Raw genomic sequence first — 19,775 nt, 5'->3', positions numbered from 1 at the left:
GCCTGTGTGTGTGGTATAGAAGGGTTGGGACAGCACAGTGGCATGTCTGTTATTGTAGGGTCTCCTGGGGTTGTGAGCTGCCTGGCTGCAGGATCATGTGCATTTTTTACTGTGGGTGTCTGGAGGTGATGAGGGGGAAACGTTTGTTATTGTAGAGTCACCAGGAGCAGTGGAGCTGTACAGGGTGCTCCTTGAAGGGCTGAGCCCTGTATCCTGCCCTGGTGCCCCCAGCCATGCCCCTGTCCCCAGCCCCTGGGAAAGGGGATCTGAGGACACTGACACCAAAGGCAAGTTGTCCTCCCCAGACCCCTTCAGCTGGTGTCCCCCTCTTCGGCTTTGTCTTGGGGAAGACAAGACCAATCCAGCCTGACACAGCTCAGCCTGTCCGCAAAAACAGCACTTTGCCCTGCGCCCTCCCTGCCGCTCCCCGGGGTCCCACAGCAGCTGCCAGCGCAGCTGGGGGCCCCGAGGTGTCCCGGTCCCCAGGGAGGGGCTAAAGGTCCTCCCTGGCTGCTGGGGGCAGGGATGGCCCCAGGGAGGGCTGGGGGCCCTGGGCAGGGCTGGGAGATAGTCCCTGAATGTTATCAGCCCATCGTCTCAGCCCTCTGGCAGGAGAGGGCAGGGCCATAAAGGGCTGTCCCCCCACCCTGGACACAGGCAGCATTTGGGGAGGGAGCTGGGGTGAGCAGCATGGGGTGGCCGCTCTCCCCACTCCCTGGCAGGTGATCCTGGGTGGCGGGCAGATGTACATGACCCCCAAGAAGACTCCAGACCCCGAGTACCCAGAGGACCCGTCCCAGAACGGTATCAGAAAGGACGGCCTGGACTTGATTGCCGAATGGCTGAGTGCCAAGCAGGTACCGTGCCAGAGTGCGGGACATATGATGCCGGGCACGGGACATGTGCCATTGGCACTGGCTCTGTTCTCGCTGGCAGGGCGCCCGCTACGTCTGGGACAAGAAGGGCCTGGACGCGGTCGAGGATGACTCTGTGAGCCACCTGATGGGTGAGAGCAGCACTGGCTCTGCCACCGGCAACGCCTCCTCGTCCTTCCCGCTCCTGGGATGCTGGTGGGGGCACAAAGCAGCCCCAGCATGAACACCTCCCGCCCCACTCTCCCAGGCCTCTTTGAGCCCAAGGACATGCAGTACGAGCTGAACCGCAACGCCTCCACAGACCCCTCCATCGTGGAGATGACGGAAAAGGCCATTCGCATCCTGCGCAGGAACCCCAACGGCTTCTTCCTCTTTGTGGAAGATGAGTAGCCCCGATGGGCAGCGTGGCTGGAGCTGGGGTGGGATGCGGGTCTGGGAGCAGGTGGGTGTTCCAGGGAAGCGGGCAGGGGTGACGGCCGCGTTCCCCGTGCAGGCGGCAGGATCGACCACGGCCACCACAGCGGCCGGGCCAAGCAGGCGCTGATGGAGGCCGTCATGCTGGACCGGGCGGTGGCGCGGGCGGGCGAGCTCACCTCCCCCGCTGACACCTTGACCGTGGTGACGGCTGATCACTCCCACGTCTTCACCTTTGGGGGCAACACGCTGCGTGGCACCTCCATCTTCGGTGGGTCCCCGGAGGGGTGGGGAGAATCCCTGTTCCCACCTCTCCCTTTTGCTCCCACCGGAGGCTGAGCTGTCCAAGGTGGAGGTTGGGGAGAGGTACCTGTATGGGACAGGGAGTGACCAAGTGTTTCCCTGTGCCAGGACTGGCCCCCAAAACAGCCAAGGACAAGCGGGCATACACCAGCATCCTCTATGGCAATGGTCCTGTGTACAGCCTTGCAATGGGAGCCAGGATCAACGGATGCGGTAAACATGGGTTGTTTGCCTCCATCTGCTGATCAAGTGTTTGCAGTGTCAGATGTCTCCTAAGGTGCTGCCCCGTGACTCAGTTTCCCTATATTGTTGTAGCTGCCAGCTCTCCACCCTGGGACCAGCACTGGAGGCACTGGGTGAAAGAGGCGATAAACATTGGGTGAAGGCATTGCATGTCCCTCCCAGCTTTGACAGGCACCAGGGTTCATACCCACCCAGGAAGGGCTGAGCAATGAACAAAGTTTTAGTCCATATCAGTGGATTTATTGCTCCATAAATTGCTGGGCAGAGATAATGTCTGCGCAGCGCACAATTGAACGCGGGTGCTCCCAATACCCCTCTTGCCCCAGGTCTGATGTTCAGGGCTGCCTGTGGCACCCAGAGCCAGGGCATCCCTCTGTCTGGCACTGCAGTACCACAGCCAGGGCGGGCAACGACAATAGACAGGTTCTGCCCATCCCCTTGCCCCCCAACATCTGTATGCACCCCAAGTCTGTCCTTTTCCCCCCAGCAATAAGATGATGTGCTCGAGGAGGTGCCTGAGCCCAGCCCTGTGGCCTTTGTGCTGGCTGCCCAGCAGAACACCAGACTATCAGAGACATGCTGAACCCCTGCATGCACCCTGTGATCCCGGTCCAAAGTCCCTCCCCTGATCTGCTAGAATTGTGGACACTGCCAGTGGCGTTGGGCTACCGGATCTCACCATGCAGCTCCTGGCACCCCTCGCCCTCTGCCTCGGCCTCTGGGCAGGGCTCAGCGCTGCTGTCATCCCAGGTGGGGACGAGAATGGGGACGGGTGCCCAGTCTGGCTGTAGTGGGTGCCAGGAAAGTGGGACATCCAGCAGGGCACGAGCCTGGCTGGGCACAGTGAGGGTTTGGGGAGGGAAGCCATGCCTGCCTGGCTCTGCAAGGGTTGATAAGGGTTACCCTGCTTTTTTGAGGACCTTGATCCAGTTTTCTCCTGGAAGACCGGTTTCCTGCTTGTTTCTGGGCTGAGGGCTCTGGGGGCAGTGCCTATAGCCTCTCCTCAACCCGAATTTGGCTCCATCCCAGCTGCCAGGGAACTCCACCATCATGTCCCTTTATGCTGCCCTAGCACCCTTGGGCCAGGCAGTGGGTCCAAGCCCAAATGGGCTTTCCCCACCCCAAACTGGACCCTGACCCACTGGGTCCCTGTCAGAGGAGGCCCCAGCATGGGGATGCCCAGGGAGCAAGTACCAGAGGGATGTGGGTGCCCCAGAGTCGATGTGGGCGTCCCAGGGATTATGTGGGAGCCCCAGGGACGTGGGCGCTAACAAGCTGGGACTGACGGGTGCTGCCTTGTCCCAGTGGAGGAGGAGAACCCGTCCTTCTGGAACAATCAGGCAGCCGCAGCCATCCAGGCCTCCTTCAACATCCAGCCCAGGATAAGAGAAGCCAAAAACCTCATCATCTTCCTGGGGGATGGTGAGTCCCATCGACAGCCGTGGCGGGCAGGCTGGTGTCACTGCTGCAGAAAGAGCTGGATGCAGCGAGGACAGCCAGTCCAGAGAGTGACTGGGACCTTCTCTCCTCACTCAGGATTCGGGATCCCCACTATGACAGCCACCCGCATCCTAAAGGGACAGCAGAAGGGAAATCTGGGCCCTGAGACGCCCCTCGCCATGGATACTTTCCCCTACGTGGCTCTCTCTAAGGTAAATCCCCACCACACTGGGCAGGGAGCAGGGTGATTTTGGGCAGGGGACCAAAGCGCTGCTCATGGGGCTGCTGAATGCTGCATGAAGCAGCCCAGGGATGCACTTATGGAGTGCATGGGGTCCCTGCCCATCCCGCACTGGTCCTTGGGTAAGCAAATGAGCATGGCAAGGGGTGCAGGTGGAATGGAGGCCCCCTGCCTGCTGCTTCTGCCAACCACCCCCTGCCCTAAACTTGCTGCGTGTCCTTGGCAGACGTACAACGTGGATCGTCAGGTCCCCGACAGTGCAGGGACAGCCACAGCCTATCTCTGTGGGGTGAAGACCAACTACAAGACCATTGGGGTGAGCGCGGCTGCCCGCTACCACCAGTGTAACACGACCTTTGGCAACGAGGTGATCTCGGTGCTGGAGCGAGCCCGCAAAGCCGGTAATGGGGGACACGGGGCAGCAGGGCTGGCCAGGCTGGGGGAATCCCACAGGGACAAGGAGCATCACACTGGGGGGGGCTGCCCCACCATGAGCATCCTGGGGCTTTATGGTGGGGACCCCATGGCCTGCCCTGCTCACCCTTCATGGAGCCTCATGGGTGGGGGGATGGCAGGGAAGGCAGTGGGCATCGTGACGACTACACGGGTGCAGCATGCGTCACCCTCGGGGACCTACGCACATGTGGTGGATCGCGACTGGTACGCGGATGCCAGCATGCCCGCGGAGGCCCGGAGCCAGGGCTGCAGGGACATCGCCTGGCAGCTGATCCACAACGTTGACATCAATGTGAGTTGTCTATATAATCATAGAATCATTTGGGTTGGAAGAGACCCTCAAAGGTCATCTACTCCAATCCCCCCTGCAATAAGCAAGGACATCTTCAACTAGATCAGGTTGCTCAGAGCCCTGTGCATCCCACCGTGTCAGGGGAGGAGCAGGAGACCCTTCCTGGTCACCCCTGCTAATACTGCCTATTTTGTCCCCTCCAGGTGATCCTGGGGGGTGGTCGGATTTACATGACCCCTGCAGGAACACCGGACCCTGAGTATCCCAACTCTACTCTCATGAACGGGGTGCGCAGGGACGGGAATAACCTCATCAACATGTGGCTGGAGGCACGGCAGGTGGGTGACAGATGGTGGGATGGTCCTCTGTCCACCAGCCCCAGGCACAGGACTGGACATCCATTGACATCCATCATTCATCAATGACTTGGATGAGGGAATAGAGTGTACTATCAGCAAGTTTGCTGATGACATGAAGCTGGGAGGAATGGCTGACAAGCCAGAAGGCTGTTCTGCCATCCAGAGACCTGGACAGGCTGGAGAGTTGGGCGGGGAAAAAATTTAATGAAATATAACAAGGGCAAGTGTAGAGTCTTGTATCTGGGTAGGAACAACCCCAGGTTCCAGTATAAATTGGGGAATGACCTATTAGAGAGCAGTGTAGGGGAAAGGGACCTGGGGGTCCTGGGGACAGCAGGATGACCATGAGCCAGCACTGTGCCCTTGTGGCCAGGAAGCCAATGGTACCTGGGCTGGATTAGAAGGGGGGTGGTCAGTAGGTCAGAGAGGTTCTCCTTCCCCTCCACTCTGCCCTGGGGAGACCACACCTGGAATATTGTGTCCAGTTGTGGCCCCTCAGTTCCAGAAGGACAGGAAACTGCTGGAGAGAGTCCAGCGCAGGGCAACAAAGATGATGGAGTGGAGCATCTCCCGTGTGAGGAAAGGCTGAGGGAGCTGGGGCTCTTGAGCTTGGAGGAGACCGAGGGGTGACCTTATTAATGTTTACAAATATATAAAGGGTGAGTGTCAGGAGGATGGAGCCAGGCTCTTCTCGGTGACAGCCAGTGGTAGGACAAGGGGTAATGGGTTCAAACTGGAACACGAGAGGTTCCACTTAAATTTGAGAAGAAACTTCTTCTCAGTGAGGGTGCCAGAGCCTGGAACAGGCTGCCCAGGGAGGTTGTGGAGTCTCCTACTCTGGAGACATTCCAACCCGCCTGGACATCTTCTTGTGTAACCTCATCCGGGTGTTCCTGCTCCGGTGGGGGGATTGGACTAGATGACCTTTTGAGGTCCCTTCCAATCCCTGACATTCTGTGACTCTGTGATTCTGTGACCAAACCCTGGGATTTGCTCACAGGGTGCCCGCTATGTCTGGAACAGGACAGAGATGCTGGCTGCTGCTGCTGACCCCAACGTGAACTATTTGATGGGTAACAAACGTCTCACATGCCGGGAACCAGCATCCACTAGGACACGTGCAGGTCCTGAGGCTGTGCTCAACGTGTCCCCTCCCAGGTCTCTTTGAACCCATGGACATGGACTATGATCTGGTGCGTGACCCCATCCTGGACCCGTCCATCTCCGAGATGACAGAAGCGGCCATCACCATCCTGAAAAGGAACCCCAATGGCTTCTACCTCTTTGTGGAAGATAAGTCAGGGCCGGTGTTCTCGGGGTGGGCAAGAGGGGGGAGTCCCACATCCCAGGGTGGGGGTAAGGGTTGGGGTGCTGCCGGTGGTCCCCAGCCCACCGCGGGTGTCCGTCTGCAGGCGGTAGAATCGACCACGGCCACCACGAAGGGGCGGCCCAGAAGGCGCTGACGGATGCGGTGGCGTTCGACCGGGCCATCGAACGGGCGGGCATCGTGACAGATGAGGCAGAGACCCTGACTGTTGTCACTGCCGACCACTCCCACGTCTTCTCCTTTGGTGGTTACACCCTGCGCGGCTCCTCCATCTTCGGTAAAGCTCTGCCCAGCTGCTGAGAGCAGGACACGGCCCCGTGCTGGGCACTGCCAGCTCTGGGGGTCCTGGCTGCAGCCAGAGGGGTGACGCGGGGGTTTCTTGGCTGATTCTTCCCCTCCATTGCCCCCTCCCCAGGTCTGGCCCCCAGCGAAGCTGCTGATGGGAAGAGCTACACGTCCATCCTCTACGGGAACGGGCCAGGCTACGTGGATGGCAACCGGACTGATGTGGATGAGGCCACAGCCAGTGAGTGCACAGAGACCGTGGCCGGGTGGTGGGATGGGGCTGGGTGTCCCTGCAGCTCCCCTCACCCGCTTCTCGCCCTCTCCAGTGAATTTCAACTACAGACAACAGGCGGCTGTGCCCCTCATCTCTGAGACGCACGGTGGCGAGGACGTGGCCATCCTGGCCAAGGGCCCCATGGCTTACCTCTTCCACGGGGTGCAGGAGCAGACCTACATCGCCCACGTCATGGCCTACGCCGCCTGCCTCGAGCCCTACACCGACTGTCGCCAGCGCACCTCTAACACCGTCACTGCCGCCAGCGCCCGCGCTGTCCCCCTGCTCCTGCCCACCCTCCTCCTGCCCACCCTCCTCCTGCCCCTCTTCCACTGACCCCACGGCCCTGGGGCACCCCATGGATACCCCTCCCCATGGCTGCAGCTCCCATAGGTGGCTGGCAGCTCTTTGGAGCATCCCTGGTCCTGATGCAGCAGCCATGGGGCACCAAACTCCAGACACAGGGGGACTCTAGACTCCTGCTCAGGGTGCTCAGTGGTTAATAAACGTGTGGTGTGACACTGGTGGGACAGGGTTGGGGATGCTTCCTGCTGCTGACAGTCCCCACATTTCCCTCAGCCATTGCCTCTTGCAAGAACCCGGCGTATTCAGTGGTTTATTGACAAGAAACAGCAGCGAAAAATACAGCGGGTGTCCGTGTCCCTGTGCGCCTGAGGCAGGCTGGCATCGCCCGGCCCTGAGCCCAGCTGGTGTCGTCCACCTGCCGCTGGGACTGATGTGGGGACAGGACAGAGCTGGCCAGGGGTGCCAGGGTTGGCACTGGGCAGGGAGTCTTTTGGCACAGGACAGCCCTGTGGCATCCCTGGTTCACTCTCTGTGGTAGAGGTGGGTGAAGGGTTTGGGGTGGGTGGACAGAAGAGGGGGTACACAGGTGCCTGAGGGGGTTGCCCTGCATTGCCTAGTTCCTCCATGGGGACTCAGCCCCCCCTAGTTTGCAGGGCAGGGGGTAGGGTGGGGTTGGGCAGGAGGCAGCTGCCTCTGGGTGGGTGCTCATGCCCACCCCAAGTCTCTCCCCACTGCCTCCACCCCTCCAGTGGGTGCCTGTCTTTGGAGAGTGACCCCCTTCATCACCCAGGGTGCCCCCTTTCCCTGGAGAGTAGGGGGAAAGATGGGGGGAGGCAGGGATTGGGCACGGGGTGGCACATGGGCAGGGATGGGAACCGGGGGGTGCCAGGCTGCCAGGGAGGGGATCGGCCTCACCACACCGAGCACTTGTGCGCCGGGTTCATGGGTGAGTTCTTGGGGCAATGAAAAACCCGTCCGAACTCCTCGAACTGCGAGACGCTGCCCAGGACCCTGCCAGGAGAGGGGGACAACTCAGAGCCAGGCACCCCCTGCCCTCCCCACCGCTGCCATGCACCCCACTTGGGGCACCCGCTCACCCCAGCAGCACTCCAACCCTGTCCCCTGGGATGAGCACCCAGAGCTGCTGGTGTCAGCACCCCAAAGGGTGCCCACGGCACTTTGCACACCACCGCCAGCCATTGGGAAAGCTGGCACCCCCCCGTCCTCCCCCCATTTCAGGGCCGGTTGGTACCTGTAGTGCTCTGGGGCGTGCTTGTCTGTCAGCACCTGCAGGTAGATGGACTGGGATCGTCGCTTAATGCACCAGTTCTGTGAGGAGAAAGAACCCCAAGGATCAGTGGACGGAGCATCCCAGGTCCCAACACCCACCAGAGCCCACGATGGCCCTTCTGGCTGCTGGAGCACTAGGGCAGCGATGCCCTGGTTGTGTTTGTTATTGCAGGGTCTCCTGGGAACGTGTGTGTGGTATAGAAGGGCTGGGAGAGCATAGGGGCATGTCTGTTATTGTAGGGTCTCCTGGGGTTGTGAGCTGCCTGGCTGCAGGATCACGTGCATTTGTTATCGTGTGGTGTCCGGAGGGGATGAGGGGGACACGTTTGTCATTGTAGGATCACCAGGAGCAGCAAGGCTGTGCAGGCTGCTCCTTGCAGGGCTGAGCCCAGGACCCACTGATGGAGCTGAGCCACAGGCCCCACAGAGCGTGGCCCCACCCCAGTGCATGCCGTGTGGGGAGGGCAGGGGCTCACCTGGGCAAAGGCGATGAAGAAGAGCTGGTCGTGGGTGTATTTCAGGTGGTGCAGAGGGTGCTCAGGGCCGTGCTCCCTCACCCACTTCTGGTAGGCCTGGAGGAGAAGGGGTGCCCTCAGAACAGCCTGGGCACCCCTCAAGCCCCCAGCCCAAGCAGCATCATGCCCAGTCCCTGATACAGGGATCAAGGTGGGGATGGGGGGGTCTCCTTCCCATCCAGTGGGGATGGCATCAGCAGCCACCCCATGGCCCTGCTGGGGCTGTGACAGCCTAGCGTGGCGGGGACACTTACGTAGTAGGCGAGTTTGAGCCCCCCCATGTCCGCAATGTTCTCCCCCAGCGTGTGTTTGCCATTCACCTGCGGAGAGAGATTAACAGAGTGAGCAGAGATGTTCCCCACCCTGGCACCAAGGCTGTGCCTCAGTTTCCCCCACCCAGGGCCCTGAGGCATTTCCAGGTTGAGGTGTGATGAGCTGTTGGTCTCAGGGCAGGGCAGAGCTGTGCTCTCCTGCAGGCACCCAGCTCCAGCGATGGAGCAAGCAGGGTCCCTCCATGGGGCCGCGTGTACCCGGGCATTGCCCGGTGGGCGAGAGGCTCACCCGCTGGTTGTAGACGGTGAAGTTGTCGTAGAGGTTGACGATACACTGCGCCTTCTTCAGGAACTTGCTGTACGACCTCTCCGTCCACCAGTGCACCAGGTTTCCGTGCCTGTCATACTGTCCTCCTGACAAGACCATCACCTCCACTGGTCACACCAAGGGACACCCACCCGCCTCCCGCCCTGGCACAGAACAGGGGTCACTCACCCCAGTCATCGTAGCCATGGGTCAGCTCATGCCCAATGATGGTGCCGATCCCACCATAGTTCAGAGACCTGTTGCGGGGGAGCAGAGGTGAGAGTGGAGGTCACGGTGCTGGCAGGGACATAGGTGGCCCCAGGACCTGGCACCCCCATACCCTGCCCCGGCACCCCCCACGCGTGCTGCGGCCCCACACTCACTGTGGGAACTCTGGGTCGTAGAGGGTGGGCTGCAGGATGCCCGCGGGGAACACTGGGGACAAAGAAGAGCACTGCATTTGGGGGTGTCACCCTGCCTGGTGCGCACCTGCAGAATCCCCTGACACCAGGCGACCCAGCACTGTGCCCCCCTGCTTGGGCTCTCCCCACACCCCCTGCCCTGGGGGTGCTGAGCCCCAGGGGCTGGACGATGCCTCACCCATCTGGTTCTTGTTGGGCAGGTAGTAGGCGTTCAGCGCTTGGGGAGGCAGCAGCCACCTGCAAGGAGAGACAGCGGTGCCAGGCTGCGGGGACACCAGGGGACACAGAAATGCCACCCCCTCACACAGCTGGCGGACATTCCTGGCTTGCCCTGTGCCCTCCTGCTTGCACCCTGTGGGGTACAACCAGGCATGGGGACGTGGGGCATCGGTGGGGCCATGCAGTGCCCCCAGTAACCCCCCAGGGCAAGGGGATACCCACGCAGATTTGTCCACCTCCTGCCGGATCTTCTTCACCGAGAGCCTGATGCTGAAGGCAATGCTGTTGAGGATGTTCTTGAAGTAGGTCTTCTCATCCACATCAAACTGGGGGGACATGGCCCCGTCAGGGGGATGCCAGCCCCAAGGGTGTGAGGAGCAGGGCTGGGGCACCCCCGTGAGCTTTGGAGACTGAGGGTGTGGGTTTGTGGCCCTGGGCTAGATGTGGCGTGTGCGCGTCCTCATGTCCTGTTCTGTGTGCCCACGTGGGTGGCTGCATATGCGTCACCTCTGGGTCCCTGGGCCACACAGGGTTAGAGGCACCCTCAGCCCTTGCTGAGGATGGCGATGAGCTCTAGGTGGGTGCAATGTGGGGAAAGGGACATCATCTAGGACCCCAGGGACAGCATGGCACTGCCCATGTGGCTGTGCAAGTGGTGGGCACAATGACCTACTAGGAGGTGGCTTGTTTTAAGGTAGCATTTACCCACCCTGGTGTTCACAGACCCTGAGGCAGGTGGGGGAACCACCTCTCCCCTCCATGTGTCCATACCCCTGGGTGGCCCTGGGCCACCACTTGCCTCATACTCCTTGTCGATGGCCTCTGGCTTCAGGAGAAAATCAGGGTACCCGATCATCACCATCATGTACCGGAGCTGCGAGCAAAACGAGCAGCAGATAAGGCCCCAAATCCCCATGCCCCCAGGCCATGGTGGAGGGAAGGGCAGGGGTCCATGCTGGGGGCCACTACCTTGGCCCTGGCCGCTCTCCTTGTCTCCTCGTCCATCCAGTCCAGCTCGTCTAGGCGCTGGTCCAGGATGTATTTGATGTCCTCCACCAGCTGCTGCACCTATGGCAGGTCATCACAGGTGCTGGCACAGCACCCTCACCACCTATCACCCTGCCAGCCAGTCCTCAGGGGAGTGCTGGGTGGTGGCAGACACCTCAGCAAGGGGACAAGGGGGACACAGTGGCTTCATGCCCACAGGCAGCATCACCTACCTTGGCTTTGCTGGCAGAGGAGAAGTGCTCCTCAACAAAGAGGGCACCCAGGGCCATGCCGAAGTGCTTGTTGGCCTGGCTCAGGCAGATCTTGTCTGGTTCGAGCTGCTTCTCGTTGCCCTCCATCTCCTTGGAGAGCTCGTGGATGGCATCGCGGAAGGGGGTGGAGAGGTGCTCACTCAGCACCACCACGATGCGCCACAGCATGTAGTTGTGAAGAATCCTGGTAGTGGTGGACAGGATCAGGCTCCCCCCAACACTGGGCATGTCCCCAGGCACATGGTGAGGGTGGGGACCCTGTGCCTGGGTAGGGACACTGCTGCCTGGGGACCAGGCAGGCCATGGGGGGTGACCATGTCCTGTGGGGCCTCAGGGATAGGCTGGCATCATATCCCTCCCTGCTGTGTGATGAGTCTGGTGACATCTAGCATGGGGGAGTCTCAGCAGGTGGCTGGTCACAACCAGGGTGCTGTGGGGCCCACCACAGTGACCTCTTCCAGGGATTTTCCCAGGAGGCCCCCTCCCCAGCCTGGTCTCCCCAGGAGGGTGGCGATGGTGGGGGGACCAGCTGCAGCCAGCCTGTGCCCACCCCATTGCCAGCCCCCTGCCAGGCTGGGAAAGGTGCAGGGGCTGGGGGATGCCAGCCCCCCCTCACCTGCTGGGCGTCACACGGATGAGGTCGGACACCTTGTGCATGTAGTCGGTGGCCAGCAGCACCACCTCCTCCTCCTCTGAGAAGTTGTCATGGAAGATGCGGTCCAGCAAGCGCTTCCACTTGAGCTGCCAGGATGGGCACCGTCGAGGGAAGGCAAAGGACACCCCCCAACTCCATGCCACCACAAAGGAAACTCCATCCAGGCTTTCCAGCCTCCCACCAACCCTTCCCACCCAGGTACGTGCATCATGGTCAAGTGGACTCGTATGGTTGGGAGCAATGAGGATATTTCTGGGGACACTGGGGTATTGTGCTGGGTCTTGTGCTGGCTTACCCAGGGTGCAGGCTGGCCCTGGGGACGTGGGATTGGCAGCAAGAGGGAACATGGAGCAGGGAGACAGGGACAAGTGTGGCATGCAGGGCAGATGGGGGATATAGGGTGGCAGGCTGGGTATCAGGGTTACTCACCGTCGGGGTGATGCGCTGCAGCTCACCCAGGGTCACTTTGTGGTACATGCTGCTGACATCCCTCCGCACGTCATCGTACTCAGACACCGTGATCTGCACAGGGTGGGCACAGCTGTCACCATTCTGCTGCCTGCCTTGGGGGGTGGCCCAGGGACGGGCACAGGTCTGGGGCAATAGGGGCTGCTGACCCACAACCCTCCCATCTTGCTGTCAGTGGGGCCCTGAGGGCTGCGCTTGATGTCCTCAAGGAGTTGGGGTACCCATGGGCTGGGCATAGGGGTCCCCCAGAATTGGGCACTGGGTCATCAAGGGTCTGGAGTGGGTTTCCAAGGACTGGACAGAGGGCTCTCCAAGGGCTGGATAGGTTGTCCCAAGGCCTGGGACAGGGGGTTCCCAAGATGTTGGGACTGCTCTGCCATGGAGACTTCAAGGGGCTGAGATCTTCAAGGGCTTCAAGCATGAAGGTCCCCAAGGGCTGGGAGCAGAGGTTCCCAAGGGGATGGAGACGGGGTCCCGAAGGACCAGGCATGGAGATTCCAAAAGTTCTGTGACTGGGGTGCCCAAGGGCTGGGCAGGGGCACCCCAGCGCCCAGGGTAGGAGTCCCCCTCACATTGGCGAGGTGCTGCTCCAGCTGCAGGATCTCCTGGGCCTTCTGCTCCACATGCTCAGCCCCCAGGAGGGTGAGTAGCCGCTCCATGAACACCCGGTACGCAGCCAGGATCTGTGCCAAGGAAAGGGACACTGAGTGCCACCCACAGGCACCCCAGCCCCAGATCTGATGATGGTGGGGCACCCTCCATCTGCCACCCTTGCTGGGTGCTGTTCCCTCTCCTTGTGTCCCCATGCCAGCAGCATTGGTGGTCACCCTCACCTTCTCACTCTCTTCATCCTGCCCCAAGTAAAGAGTCCGTTCTGGCAGTGTCAACCCATCCTGGTCGATCTGAGGGGAGATGGGGGCAGTAGGTAAGGAATGGGGGGGCTGCTGTGCTGAGCAAGGTGCACCCCCAGCCTGCCCTGGCAAGGCACCCTCTGCCTCCCCCATATCGTAGGGTGTCCTGGTGACTCAGGACCTGTGGGGTGGCAGTGTGGTGGGTCAGCCCTGGGCTACCCTGTAGTTATAAGCACAGACTCTAATACAGGGGTGTCAAACCCATTTTCACGGTGGGCCACATCAGCCTCGTGGTTGCCTTCAGAGGGTCGAATGTAATTTTAGGACTGTATAAATGTAGGAGTAATTAAATTTATACAGTCCTAAAATTACATTCGACCCTCTGAAGGCAACCACGAGGCTGATGTGGCCCCCGGTGAAAAGGAGTGTGACACCTCTGCTCTAATACATACATATGCCTGAAACACACATGTGTAAACACAGACACATATCTCTGTAACTCACTGCTCATGACACACACCTGTGCATGCTCACCCCCCACCTTCCTACACACGCACCATCTAATTTACGCCTCTTTCCATGCACCCCCCCGCCCTTTTCTCTCTGGCTCCTCCACCCTCCCGTGTCCCGCCGCACCAGCCCCCCCATGTGCACACCCACATGTACCCCCAGCCTTTCTCCACACCCTCTCCCCTCACCCCCCGTTTGGTTTCCCACAAAGGCACTGCCACACATACCCCCCTCCCCAGCCTCCTCACACCCCCCGTCACACTCACCCCGGGCACACACACACCCCTGATAACAGCCCTGTCACACCCACCTGCCCCCACGCCCCCCGCCACACCCCACGCACACCTGCGCCTCCCACTCAGCCTCACCCCCCTCCACGCCGTTCCCTGTGACACTCGCTCCCTCTAGTGTACACACGCGTGGCCGCCAGCACGGCCTCGCACACCCCTCACAGCCCCACCAGCTCACAGCTCATCCCCTCCACTGTGTCCCCCCCAGTGCCATCACCATCCCCAGCACCTTGTCCCCACCATGCCACCATGTCCCCGCTGCGCCCACACCCCATGTCCCCTCCACGCCCACCCCACCATGTCCCCCACTGCTGTGCCATCCATCATGGCCCTCCATATCCCTCACTGTGCTCACCTTGGCATCCCCACCAGGTCATTGCTGTCCCCCCACCATGCCCACCACCACACTCCCACGGCCACTAAGGGTGCTTGAGGCTTGGACACCCAGAAAAAGCCCTGGTGGCACTGTAGGATGAGGGACATGGGCTGGCAGGTGTGGGGAAGGCTGGCAAAGCCATGGGCAGATGCCCTGGCATCCTGGCACAATGCTGTGGGGCTGGCGGGCAAGCTTCAGTCACCGCCGAGGCTTTTCCCTCTGTGTACAGATGGCAGCCAGGATGCCAAGGTGAGGGGCTCAGCTGTCAGCACTCCAGACACCCTGGTGCCCTGCTAGGCTGCCTGCAGCACCCAGGTGGGCTGAACTGCCCTGCCGGTGTCCCCAACCTTGTCCCTGAGGTTGTCACCCTCACCCCAGGGCAGCCTGATGCAGATGTCCCATAGTGGGGATGATGGTGTCCTCGGGGACAGGGTCTGTCCCCAGCCCAGCAGCTTACTGCAGCCAAGCCCACACACAGGGCAAGCGCCCAGAGCCACCACGACAGGGACGGTGTCACTGGGGGCGTCACCAGCACAAGCAGGTGGCAGCGGGGAGCAGGCCTAGGGACAGGGTGCCCTCACCCGGATGATGTAGCGGGAGGTGTTCCTCTCGTCCAGGCTGACGGTGAGGGAGAAGAGCACAGCGGCACTGTAGACCCCCTGTGTCTTGTAGAGCAGCTCATTGAGGTCCCCACGGCCTGGGGGGGCATCCCAGCCACCGCACTCCCCGATGACCTCCAGCATGGGTCGCGGGCCCAGCCGATCGATCTCAGCCCGGTCCAGGCACGAGCGGAAAAACTCCTTGACCTTCCTCTCGGCCGAGGCGGGGGCTCGACGCCGCACGGGGCGGCTGAGCAGCGCCTGCAGCTTGGCCTCGTTCTGCTCAGCGATGGCTCCGATGGTGCCGTACACCAGCTTGTCCTCGGGAATGCCGTGCCGCCGGAGCCAGCCACCGCAGGCGAAGGAGTAGAAGTCCTGGCAGGGATCAATGGTGGCATCCATGTTCGCGCTGAGGAAGCGGGATGCCCGCAGGAAGGCCTTCTTCTCCTGGCACCCCTCCAAGCAGTAGCTGTCCCCTTCAGCAGCCAGGTACTTGAGGACCAACATGCACGTCAAGATGACGCAGAGCCCAGCAGCGAACACCAGCCCCGAGAGCAGGCAGACCTCCCGGCGGCTCCAGCGCGGCAGCCCCCCCCGGCGCTTCTTGGCCCCGGTGCCCAGCTGGAGGGTGAAGCCGTTGGGCAGGGTCCCGCTCTGGTACTTGCTCACATACTTCACCTCCTGAAACTCATCATAGTGGGCCGTCAATGAGTAAGTCTTCTCCATGGCCGAGGACCGGGCTCCCCACAGGCAGCAAGGGTGGAGGGGGCTCAGGGCAGGTGGGGGACAGGTTTGGGTGCCCCACGGTTCATGCTGAAGGCATGCCCACAGTGGGGAGGTGGTGGAGGGTGCCTGGCTGTGTCAGGAAGATCCTGGAAAAGGCAGAGGGTTGAGGGGGGTTTTGGGAGGAGCAAGGATCGGGGGGGTGTTTGCTTCTTGCTGTCATCACCACCTACGTTTCCAGCCCTGCCTGTATGCCCTGCTGGTGCCACTGGGACTGTGCCCAGTACTAGGAGCTCAGTGGCATCTCTACCCCATGTCCCCTCCGCCAGTCCCTCTGGTCACGAGACAGGGTCTTGCCTGCATGACCCCAGGCAGGTTTCAGCCCCTGACACAGCTCCATTCCACATACCCCACGCCCACCCAGCAAAAGCACCCACGCCGAGTGGGCATGGGGGTGGTCCAGTGAGCCCAGCCTCATGCCGCACCATGAGAACCCTTCCAAGCCTGTGGAAGCCACAGGGCTGTCAGTCCCTTTGGGTGGGGTACAGAGAGGGGTGAGCAGTTTGCCAAGGGTGGCTTTGGGTAGATTTATGGGGCAAGGCATTGGGTTGGGGTGTTGCAGGTTGGATCAGGTTGCATGGCCCTGCACCGCGTTGGGTTGCGTTGTACCGTGGCGAGCGGCATTGCATTGTGTTGGGTTGGGTCGTGGTGCACCGTGTTGCATTGCGTTGTGTCAAATTGTGGTGCGGTGCATGATGCATGTGCAAAGTTAATTCCGGTCTGGGGGGGTGGAACCTGGACACCACAGACATCTCAAAGCAAATCCCCCCCACCATCCATCCAACCCTCTAACTGGTGCCTGATGGGCACAGATTTCTGGCTGGGGTGCTGTGCCAGGGAGGAAGGGGTCTGCCCAAGGCATAAGGAGGGTGGGGGCATAGATATGTTGGGGGGGGATGCTTCAAAAGGGGACCCCAATCCTTGCTCAGTTCAGAATGGCATCTGGATTTGCAGATGGGGGAGGACACGCTGGGGACAAAGAGCTTCTCGGGAGGTGGCTGGTATCCCCGTGGTGGTGCCCCCCAAGCCCCGCAGCCCCCATTCCCTCTGCAACTTGGGCAAAGTTGTGCCCCAGTGCCGCAGCCCGGCATTGCTCGAGCCGCGGAGCTGCCGCCGCCGCCGCCGGAAAGTTTGCGGGGCCGGCAGCGGGCACGGTGCGGCGCGGCGGGGCGCGGGGTGGGCGGGGGGGCTGCCTGGGTTGCTGCGGCGGGGCTGCCCGGCGTCTTCGGGAGATGCTGCCCGCGATGCTGCCCAGGATGCTCGGGAGCGCCCGGGGAACACTGCCCAGGATGCTCGGGATGCGCTTGCCGGGATGCTCGGGAGCTGCTTGCCGGGGTGCTCGGGAGGTGGTCGGGAGGTGCTCACCGGGATGATACCCGTGGTGCTCGGGGGATACTTGAAGGTTGCTCGGGGGATGGTCTAGGGTTGCTCGGGGGATGCTCGGGAAGTGCTCTCCGGGAAGATGCCCGGGATTTTCGGAGGATGCTCACGGGGTGCTCCCCGGCAGGCTCAGGGAGTGCTCCCCGGGCTGCTCGGGGGATGCTCACCGGGCTGCTCACCGAGGTACTCGGGGGATGGTCAGGAGATGTTGCCCGGGATGCTGCCCAGGATGTCCGCGGGTGCTCGGGGTTCCCTCACCGCTTGCTCACCGAGGCACTTGGGGGATGCTCCCGGGATGCTCGGGGGACGCTGCCCGGGATGCTCGGGTACGCTCCCGGGATGCGCGGGGGATGCTCCGGGGTGCTCACCGGCTTGCTCGGGGGACGTCAGCAGGCTGCCCGGGGTTGCTGGCTGGCCGGTCCGGCGCTGCCCGTCCGGCTGCGCGCCCCGCGCTCCGCTCCGCGCCCCGCGCCGCGGCTGGCGGAGCTGCGGGGCCGGAGGGAGGCAGCGGGGCGGGGAGGGGGTGGCGTCTCCAGCCCGGCTCTCCCGCAGGCCAGGCTCCATTAACGAGATTATTATGCAAATTGAGCAGCCCTGTGCCACCCGCCAGCCTTACCTCATCCCCGCCGGCGGGGAAGCAGGATAGGGGGGTCCCCGGGCCCTTCATCCCGGCGGGCTGGCACAGGGCTGGCAGTGCCACTTCGCCTGGCACTCCCGTCCGGGGAACCTGCTGCCACCCCCCGGCAGCCTGGCACCCAGGAGGAGCACAGGTGGGTACGGCTGGCGGCCTGTGCCAGGCGCATCCCAGCAGCTCGTCACCCCCCGCCGTGCCTGGGCACCCTGGGGTGCCCGTCCCGTCTGTATTGCCAGGTTGGGTGCAAGAGGGAAGAGCTGTGGGCGGGCAGGAGATGGAGCCGGGGAGGCTTCGAGTGAGACGGTGGGCACTGGGGTGGCACAGGGTGGCATGGGGAGGGGGCCATGCGCTCACATACAAATACACACATGCGAAGGTCCGGGAATATTAAACTGCATTGCAGATAAATCCCCAACATAAATATCGTGAGCTGCTCTGCCACGGGGGGGCCCAGCAAGGAGATTTATAGCCCAGCTATTCCCACCCCTCGCGGCAGCCCCCCGCAGAGGCTGTGTATCCCAGCCCCACGTGCCTGCTGTGCTCAGGGTGCCCTGCCAGCCTTGCCCACCGTGCCTGCGCAGCCCTGGGTGCTCAGAAAGGTCCCTGGGTCTTCCTGGGTGCTGGGGTGGGAGCCCCAGGCAGCACGTACTGGGTGTTGTGCTACAGGTAGCATGAGGACCCTGCTTGGCATGGGACAGGTGGCTCAGCTGGTGTGGGACCCACTGTCTTTGTCCTCTGGGCACCAAGGGCTGGCCTCAGGCACAGCCCTCCCTGCCCGGGCTGGGACAGGCTCCATTCTCCAGTGCTGGAGTGTCAGGGTGCTGGGCATGGCCTGGGCAAGGTGCCTACTGCAGCACCGGAACGTGCAACAGCCCCCACACAGGCAGCGGCACACGCGAACATCACATGTACACCCGTGCACACCGACACGCACGAGTACAGATACACACGCTGTCTGTCCCCTCATACACACCTGTGAACATGTGCTGCCGTGCAGCTCCCATTACAGGCACACAGACCCTGGCACACTCACACACACACTTGGGCGTTACAGCAAAATATTCCTGGGGTACACACCAGGACAGAGGGGCTCCTTGAACCCCACCAGAGAGACTCCCCTCCCTTGGGCACCCTGACCAGACAGGTGCAAGGGCACTGGAACCCATTCTGCTTCATGGGTGGGCACAGGGTGCCAATCCTGCTGCTCACCCGGGGCGAATGGCTGGAGGGTGGGGGCACAGGGCTGGGTGCCACACACCAGCCTCCCCATACCTGCACTTACCAGGCCCCGAGTCTCGCTTGGCACCTTGGTGGGAGCATGATGGATGCACATGGGAAGGGGGGGGCTGGCATTATTAACAGTCCTGGGTATTGCTCCAACAGGACTGTAAAAATTAAAGGCGTGTGGATATAAAATAATAGATAAATCTGAGCCAGCCAGAGAGTGCTGCGGCATCCCGCAGGAATTGGCATCTTGAGAAGCTGGAGTATGGCAGGGGCAGGATGGACACCTGTGTGTAGATACGGGGGTCAGGCAGTGCCTGTGCCCTCTTCCAAGTGTCGTCTCTCCACAAAAATCTCCATGGAGTGCCCCGAGGGGATGTGCAGGCAGTGCCAACCTGAGGAGATGGCGCTGCGAGACCAGCAGCCGCCCCTGAAGCCAGGCTGGAGGGAAAAGGAGTTGTTTGCAGACAGGGCTGGGGGTGCAGGGCATTTGCTCCGGGGTGCCCGCAGGCGCTGCCAAGCCCTTGCTGGTGCCAATGCACCCAGGCTTGACCAGGTTGCTGTGACCCCCGGGTCCTGCCCATCCTGTGGTCCACAGTTCTGACACTGAGCAGGACGTGGGGCAGCACCCACCCCCTCAGCCCCACTCCACCCTGCTCGTCCCACGGGCCACCCCGCCGGCATCCTCATTTTCCCTGAGATTAGCGGCGGCGCGGGAGCCTCCGCGCACCGCCAGCAGGTGACAAATAAGATTTTTCCACTCTCCCGAGCACCCGGCATGGGTCTGTCATTGAAAATGCAAAGCAGCGCCGTGCCAACCTCCGCTGCCTGCCCCCTCCCTTTCACCAGTCCCTTAGTGCCAAGCATCTGGCCAGCTGAATCTCCACCATTGCTGCTGGACCCCCC

General features: G+C 61.9%; 2 protein-coding genes across 2 annotated transcripts; one reads left to right on the top strand and one right to left on the bottom strand.

Annotated features, from left to right (window-relative positions):
- Positions 1 to 2,515: 2,515 nt before the first annotated feature.
- On the top strand, positions 2,516 to 6,845 carry LOC309440973 (intestinal-type alkaline phosphatase-like; the record flags this gene model as incomplete). The annotated part of the gene is made up of 11 exons (XM_082055284.1): positions 2,516 to 2,585; positions 3,141 to 3,257; positions 3,372 to 3,487; positions 3,743 to 3,917; positions 4,092 to 4,264; positions 4,468 to 4,602; positions 5,624 to 5,696; positions 5,782 to 5,916; positions 6,036 to 6,227; positions 6,366 to 6,476; positions 6,562 to 6,845. The coding sequence occupies 11 exons, from the start codon at positions 2,516 to 2,518 to the stop codon at positions 6,843 to 6,845; spliced, it is 1,581 nt and encodes a 526-aa protein (XP_081911410.1).
- An 881-nt stretch (positions 6,846 to 7,726) lies between these two features.
- ECEL1 (endothelin converting enzyme like 1) lies at positions 7,727 to 15,574 on the bottom strand (the record flags this gene model as incomplete). The annotated part of the gene is made up of 17 exons (XM_082055446.1): positions 7,727 to 7,826; positions 8,068 to 8,144; positions 8,582 to 8,677; positions 8,875 to 8,940; positions 9,182 to 9,306; positions 9,389 to 9,456; positions 9,583 to 9,634; positions 9,800 to 9,858; positions 10,063 to 10,166; positions 10,640 to 10,714; positions 10,810 to 10,908; positions 11,061 to 11,283; positions 11,716 to 11,840; positions 12,184 to 12,276; positions 12,795 to 12,905; positions 13,056 to 13,124; positions 14,831 to 15,574. 17 exons carry the CDS (start codon positions 15,572 to 15,574, stop codon positions 7,727 to 7,729), a joined length of 2,286 nt encoding a protein of 761 aa, XP_081911572.1.
- Between the last annotated feature and the right edge of the window lie 4,201 nt (positions 15,575 to 19,775).

The sequence above is a fragment of the Streptopelia decaocto genome (assembly GCF_964273445.1).
Source record: "Streptopelia decaocto genome assembly, chromosome: 6".
In the NCBI taxonomy this organism is placed as follows: domain Eukaryota; kingdom Metazoa; phylum Chordata; class Aves; order Columbiformes; family Columbidae; genus Streptopelia; species Streptopelia decaocto.
The sequence above is the reverse complement of the archived record's forward strand: the minus strand, read 5'-3'. Positions and strand labels throughout refer to the sequence as shown.